Source organism: Haplochromis burtoni, unplaced genomic scaffold, assembly GCF_018398535.1.
Source record: "Haplochromis burtoni strain Fernald_Lab_line unplaced genomic scaffold, NCSU_Asbu1 Contig_269, whole genome shotgun sequence".
NCBI classification, from domain to species: domain Eukaryota; kingdom Metazoa; phylum Chordata; class Actinopteri; order Cichliformes; family Cichlidae; genus Haplochromis; species Haplochromis burtoni.
In genome coordinates, this window is record NW_024582630.1 from 143295 (window position 1) to 150616 (window position 7322).

At 44.9% G+C, this 7322-nt stretch overlaps 1 protein-coding gene across 1 annotated transcript in view; it reads right to left on the bottom strand.

The window, feature by feature from the left end:
* The window catches only part of dla (deltaA), a 6720-nt gene extending 4774 nt beyond the window's left edge, over window positions 1-1946 (bottom strand). The window contains exons 1-4 of the mRNA XM_005939975.3: window positions 1406-1946; window positions 958-1260; window positions 623-683; window positions 272-529 (exon numbers count right to left, since the gene is read on the bottom strand). Of these exons, the coding sequence (XP_005940037.1) occupies window positions 272-529; window positions 623-683; window positions 958-1260; window positions 1406-1474 (691 nt within the window). The 5' untranslated portion in view covers window positions 1475-1946. The remainder of the gene's footprint in view (window positions 1-271; window positions 530-622; window positions 684-957; window positions 1261-1405) is intronic.
* Between the last annotated feature and the right edge of the window lie 5376 nt (window positions 1947-7322).

Genomic DNA, 7322 nt, shown 5'->3' on the forward strand with positions numbered 1-7322 from the left:
GGAGAGAGGAGGGGGTGCGCGTGGTGTTTACGCCCTAAATTGCCTTCTAACGGCACTCAGAGAACTTGACTATAGATACATGGAAATAAAAACTTTTTGAACTTTAGCTTCACTAAAAAAACATTCACATTGGTTTTAAATCTATCCTTTTTAAACGATTTCCTTTTAAACGGATTTCTTTACCTCTAACTTCTTTTCCTTTCTGTGTTTTTTTGTCTCTCGTCTAATCTAAATATTTTATTCTATAACGGGAAAAATCTCTGCAGCTCACGTTCAGTGCAGTACTGCCCCTTCCACCCGGCGTCGCACACAATCTCCCCGCGCTCTCCACAGGTGAAGTGGCCGAAGGCGTCGTCTCTCGGCCGGCAGAACACTGAACAGCCGTCCCCGTAGTAGTGCTCATCGCACACGAATCGATAGGAGTACTTGAGTTCGGTCCTTCCCCCGGTGTGCAGGTCCTGGGACCATTCCTCTCCCACAGTCAGATGCCTCTGGGTGGTCATGGTGCTGATAACCCGGTCTGGGTTCTCTGAAATGTGCATGTAGAAGTACAAGATGAGGAGGAGAAAGTGTGTAAATGTGAAAACAACAACAACACTGAAATGGGAGATTTAGTTCCTACCCGTGGAGAGGTCGTCTTTGGAATCGGCGTGTAATGCTTCAATGATCAGCGAGAAGGTCCCCTGGGAACACAAATGGCTTCATGAGACAGGTGGCCAGCGGAGATGTGGCGATAACATCAAGTAAAGGCCCGAGGCGATTGTGCCATACACTCAATGTGCTGAATGCAAACTGCCTAACCTGATCCGATGAAACTAAATACCTGTAAACTTTGTGTGCTCTCTGAGCCTTCAAGTTGTGCGCAGGGAAAAAGGTGCTCTTTTCACGCACGCATTTACAAGAATTGGCGCGATTTCTCAGCCTTAACTCCTACTCTACATGAATGGTTGTATTTACCGGCCACGTGAAGCCGAAGTTAATCCTGATGGGGTTGGTGAACGAACTCTCCGGGATGGCATCTGGGACCTGGAATGAATTGGAGCCGAGGACGGGTGTCACAGCGCCGCCGTAGGTGCACGGGGGCTCTGGGGAAGCGTTGGGTTGATAGTGCTTGAGACAGATCCTGAAGAAGGTCTTACACTCGCACTGCTGCTGGAAAGACGAAGCCAGACCTCCTTTACAGCAGTTTTTGTTGCCTTGTACTCCCTTCTTGTTCAGAAACTCCTGCAACTTCAGCTCAAAAACTCCCGAGCAAAACCCCTGCGGAGGAAAGCGGCTTATTATCATCAAGTGCACACACAGTACCGCTTGTGTGAGAGTGCGTGTTGTGATGGGAGGGCAGGGGAGGCAGGGGGAGGGTGATGGTTCATTGTTTGGAGGGAAAATGTTTGATTTAGAAGCTTACCTGGCACAGCAACATGGACATGACGGCAAGAGTCAGCAGGATGACGCGCCCCATATTAAATAAATACATAATAAATAGTAAATAAATAGAGTAAAAAGTCTTGGGCTTGTCGTCAGGGTGCCTCCTCCTGTTCAGTCCGTCTGAGGAAGATACATTGAGCACGTTTCTGTCGCCTCACAGGGTTTTCTCGTCAACTGCTGTGGATATCAGCCACGCCGTTTTCACTCATGTCCCGAGGCACAAAAAGACAAAGGATAAATCCCAAACCTTAAAAAATAAAATCACAAAACAAATGGAGTAAACTTCTGCGCTGTGTTGAAAAAGAAAAGCAGTCCTCGAAGTTCAGTTATAATCCAGTGCGTAAAGAGGAAAAAGCGAAGTGTTCCTTGTTTGTTACAGCAAGAATGTTAGGGCGAAGCTTTTTTTGTTTTGTGTGTGAAGGTCTTGGTCTAACCCAAGGACAGATTTGTCACTGGTCCAACATGCTTCTTTCTACTGCCTGATGTCTTTCCTCACTGTGAACTGTGCGTCTGTCTACAGCCAAGGCCGCCTGCAGCCTGTTATATACGGCCTGACACATGCTATGGTAATAGCATGCAAATGGACCCCCTCCTCCTGCTGCCCGACTACACCTCCCAATCTGGCTTGGCTCTCTACAATGGGATCCCATACAAGTACCCCACCACCATCCTCCTTATTCCTCCTGTAACCTCTCATACAGTGTTAATACCCGAGCTCAAATAAGGTTGTGTGGAAGTATTTAAGAAGTGAAAACTTCTGTAAGACTCCTACACAGGACAAGACGGGAGACAAGATTAATTAATACATGTTTTCTGCTAACACTAAACAGGAAAACTTAACATTCAAGCGGTTAAGAAGACATAAGAAGAAGAAAAAGAATTGGGCTGACTTTTGGTTGTTGGTCTTTTGACATCACAGACCCTCTCCTATATATGAAAAACAAACTAAAGGTGTTAAAGCGGTAATATGGATATGTTCTATACAACTTTTAAGAGTTTTCAGCATCGTACAGCTGCCAGATTTCCCCCTGCGCTGTGGACGACATGCGGCTGAATTGATCCATCCAGCTGTTGCATCACTGCACCAGCTCCTTTGTTGTGGGCGTCCTAAAATGTTTTGGATGCAGTGCCAATTAACAGTGTGAAGCTGATTCAAAAATCTCCCCCAAAAAGAAAGAAAAAGCGTTTCCTGGTCAAACTCTGACTCAGTTAATTGTTTTTCAGCCCACCTCCCCCCTTTTCTCTTCCTTCTCCCCTTCTTTCTCAGCATACACACACGCTCTAAATTTTGGTATTTGTATCTGTGGGAAGAATTTGATGCTTTGAATTGACTGAAAAGACTGAAGAAAACATTCCTTGGCAGAGCTGCGCAATGAGGTAAACGACATGAGGGGCTGGACTCCTGCTTTTCTATTTTGCTCTCGCCTTCTTCTCTTTCTTCACACTAGGATGAAAAAAAGAGACCGTGTTTGCGTGCTTATAGGTGGCAGTGTGTGTGCGTGCACAGAGGCGCGCGCGCACCGTAGTCGCTCGCGTGGCCAACATAAGGGGGAACTTTTGTTGTTGTGTGTGGTGGAGGAATAAGTTTGCTCTCTCTGTCTCCCCCCTCAGCTGTATGGTAATTCGACCAGCACCTGCTCTCTTCTCCTCAATAACAGCGCGTGTACGCCTCACTTGGCTGAGCGTGCGCGCACACATCTAACACACAATACTCTCGCTGGGCGCGTACACACGCTCACACACAGACTTTATTATATATATTATATTATATATATATATTATGATAATATAAATTATATATATATATACTATATATATATATATATATATATATATATATATATATATAATTAATATATATTATATATATATATATATATCCTAGTATGAGAAGGGAAAACTGTGCTTCGTCCAAAATCTTATGTGGTGCGCATATGAATAAGGAGTGGGAGGACGGGGGGTGTGGTGAGGGGTGTTGCTTAATTAGGTTGTTCATTAGATGTGCGATTTTTCTGCTGTATAATGGGGTCTACTGGAACTGTACGCGCGGGCTAGCGCACGTACATTGCGTCACTGTGTTGAGATATGTACGTCACGACTATTGTTTTCTGGCGCCTCTCTCCGACTTCGTTACCTGCTGCCACGGTCCGTCCTACACACCGGCTGTCAGAAGAGCCCTCCCCCATGAAAAAGTGTTACGTTCCCCCACAATTACCTTCACTTCATACGTCACATAACAGTGTTACGTATTATTTCATTGGCAACAATCAAACAAAAAGTCCTCCTCTATTGATAAACCTCAACTCTCGACTCTTTCTCAAAGTAAACTCCGGCTGAACCATGACCATCACAATTAAGCCGGTTGAGACAAGAAAATTAATTACACTCAGGGATAGGGGAGACTTCATCCGTCCTTGAGGGAGGGGATTGGAGGGTGCATCTGGGGTGCAATACTGAACCTTTAACTTTTGGTACCGACATGGTACAATTACACAGACGCGTTTTTAGGCTATATTGAACCCCCATAATGTCCGTTATCAGAAACTTTAACTGAAGGGCTATTTACTGTTAATACCTTGGCCGCTGTGCTGCACTTCACCTGGAGTGAAGTGTTGAGTTTCTACACTCCACACTCAAAACCAGAAAAATAGACCCCCCCCCCCCCCCCCAACAACCAAAAATAAAACAGAAAAAACAGAGAACACAATTAGGACACTGTCCATCGAAAAGATGGTGTTGGCTGTTTAACCAAAGTGCTACTGTAGGGGGCTGCTGTAGTTTAACTCCTGCCCACCAGTAGCTGCGTCAAACAAAAAAGGGTGACTCGGGGTCTGACTATTCATCCATTCTCTGCGCTTTAATTTCCATTGATTGTGAATGCAGGGGGGAAGGAGGAAGGGGGTCTTCAGTGAAGGACCACGACACGCCTTCAGACGCGGACAGACCCTTACAAGCCATCTGCCACTAACTTCCCCCTCCCCTGCATATCCAGAAAACGACGTTTATTTCCCTGCTTCCCTCCCTCCCTCCTCCGGCCTGAAGCGCACATCTCTATGTGCCTCTGTCCACTGGGCTCCATCTACACTCAACTGGAAGCATGTATAAGGACCTGTAACGGTATGGGCCCTCCGGGGCCATATGGCGAGGGGGAAGCAGGAGAGTTTTTTTCCTTTCTTGGTCCCAGAAGAGGAGACACCACATGGTCACTCGTGGGAACGTAAACACAGCGAGCATCACACGATATCGATCATAAGAGGCGGTGATCGGGGAAGGGGAGAAGGGAGGGTAATGCTGTGTGATGATCAACTGATTATTTACAGTAATATCTCATCAGTGCAGAAAATATGACTGCAGACTTCACCTGGAGTCAAAGATGCACACATGATGCTGCTATGGTTGGTGGTTCAATCCCCCGAATGAAAAGGAAAAGGTGCAGAATCAATGTTCTCTTGCTGGATGCAGCTGAGAGGAGAGGGGGGCGCTAAGGAGGAGAAGGAGGAGGATAAGGGGATAGAGGCCACCCGTGTAAGCGCTGAAAGCCTAAAGGAAATGGCAGGTTTTGAATGGGCACGTTCGTGAGAGATGCTATTACGTATTCCTCCTCCAGGCGTAATAGCTTACGGGGAAAAAACACCTTAGCAACAATATGGAGAAATACAATTCCTTTGTGTGACTTTACCAGTGTTTTATATTCTATTTGGAAGACCATCCCATCAGAATGTAGTTTTGCTAAACAGTTATTAGGTTCGGACCATTTTAAGGCTCTTTGGAGACTTGGGATTTCAGAGGAGACTTGGACTGCCTTCTCTCAGGTCCGCTTGTTCTACCTGCTCAGACGCAGAGATCAACAGGCTCCTTTGTGTCCAGATCAGATTACTGTGGCCAGCTGCTCGAAAAGGGGGCCACAGGCCAGACCCGCGTTTCCCCAGGGCCTGTCGGGGTTCCGCGAGGCTCCGCACGGCTTCCCACGGCTCTTCGAAGCTCCCTGTCCGGCCTGCTGTCTCATTTGCATACTTTGCTGTTGGTGGAGACGTGCTGAGTTTACGTTTATGGGAAGAGTGCGGCAGTAATTACGTGGGAGGCCCGGAGACGCGCCTGCAAGTGTGTGTGTAGGCATCGGGGACCTAAGGGGGAGGTAAAGAGCGAGCTGTACGTGGCCAGTCGCGTGCCGGTGTTTATAAAAACACATCTGCTGCGCACCCTGGGGTGACGCACAACAACACACGCGGGTCCCTAAGAATAAAATCGATAAATCCACAACTGATGCCGTGCGCCACATGTTTACCCAAAACATATACTCATGTTAATGCCCACACCCACGGTCCTGTAATGACGAGTAGGGGAAGGATTGAACAATCACAAACCTTTAATAAATATAAACTTATAGTTGTCAAAGGTTATTGATAAAATGATAAAATTTACATAGAAAAGTGAATTAAAGTTTAGCCTGTTTTTATAATATTTTCTGTGCAACAGCAACCAGAATAGTAGAATAGAGCAAAATTGGCCTTTGTTGTTATTGTACATGTACAACAAAATTATGGGTGCTCCACACCAACCGTGCAGGAATAAAATATACCACCAGGACAGCAGGAATAAATAACAAACAGACAAAACATACACAGTCAAGAGGATACATACATGGATGTAGGGTTAAAAAATAAAATTAAAGGCACTTAATGGGTAAAAGCAAGTAAGACCTTTTTAAATAGATTATAACTATGCTTTTGGTTTAATGTGGTTTGACATGGGAGTGTAGTGAATAAGAAAATAGGGTGAATTATATTTAAGTGGCTTCATGTGACTTTGTGACTTATATAGTGCAATTTCCCACCTAATTCTTCTGAATTTAGAGTGAGTAACAACTGGAAAATGCAAATTATACTGTAAGTGTTATGAAACAATACGCACTTTCAGAGTATCATAAAAGAAGGGAGATAGACAGTGTACTTAGTGGCCACTTCATCAGCTAGACCCTGTTGCTGCTGGGCTGCACCCCTTTGGCCTCCACAACTGCCTAAACTCTTTGAGGCCTAAAGTCAACCAGCTGCTTGAAATATTCCTCAGAGAATTTGGTCCATGCTGACATGATAACATCACACAGTTGCTGCAGATTCGTCAGCTGCACATCTGTCATGTAAATCTCCCGTTCCACCCAAATCCCAGTGTTGATCTGTTGGATTGAGACCTGGTGACTGCAGAGCCTGTTTGAATACTGTCAACTCATTTTCACGTTCAAGAAACCACTTTAAGATGATTTGAGCTTTGTGACATGGTGACATGGTCGACTGGCAACGTTTGCAGCCGTCAGAAGACGTGTACACTGTAGTCATAAAGGGATGGACATGGTCTGGCAGTTTGGTAAGAAAATATCCACCACATGATAGACACCACTGCTCCCAGCAGCCTGAATCATTGATACAAAGCAGGATGGAGCTATGCTTTCATGTTGTTTATGCCAAATTCTGACCGTACCATTTGAATGTCACAGCAGAAGTCAAGTCTCATTAAACCAGGAAAGATTTCTCCAGTCGTTTGTTGTCCTACAACTATTGTTGCACGCCTAGCATTTTATATACTACATCACGTGTTTGTTAATGATTGCCAAATGTTAATGCCATTTTTGGCTTTTGACCTGTTGTGTTACCCTGAATTGAACCTTTGCCTCATTCCACCCGCTTTTATTTGTGATGCAGTGGAACAAGTCGACATGGACTGTTTTGTTCATGTTTGGAAAGAGAACTATTTACTGTTTGATAGAGTCATTAAACACTTAACAGCAGGGGTGAACCTATCATTTGAAATGACTGATAATCTGCTATTGCAAACATCATTTGCAACTTTATAATATTAAATCAAATGACACTTATAGACCATTTAAATTATGTTTTTTTTTT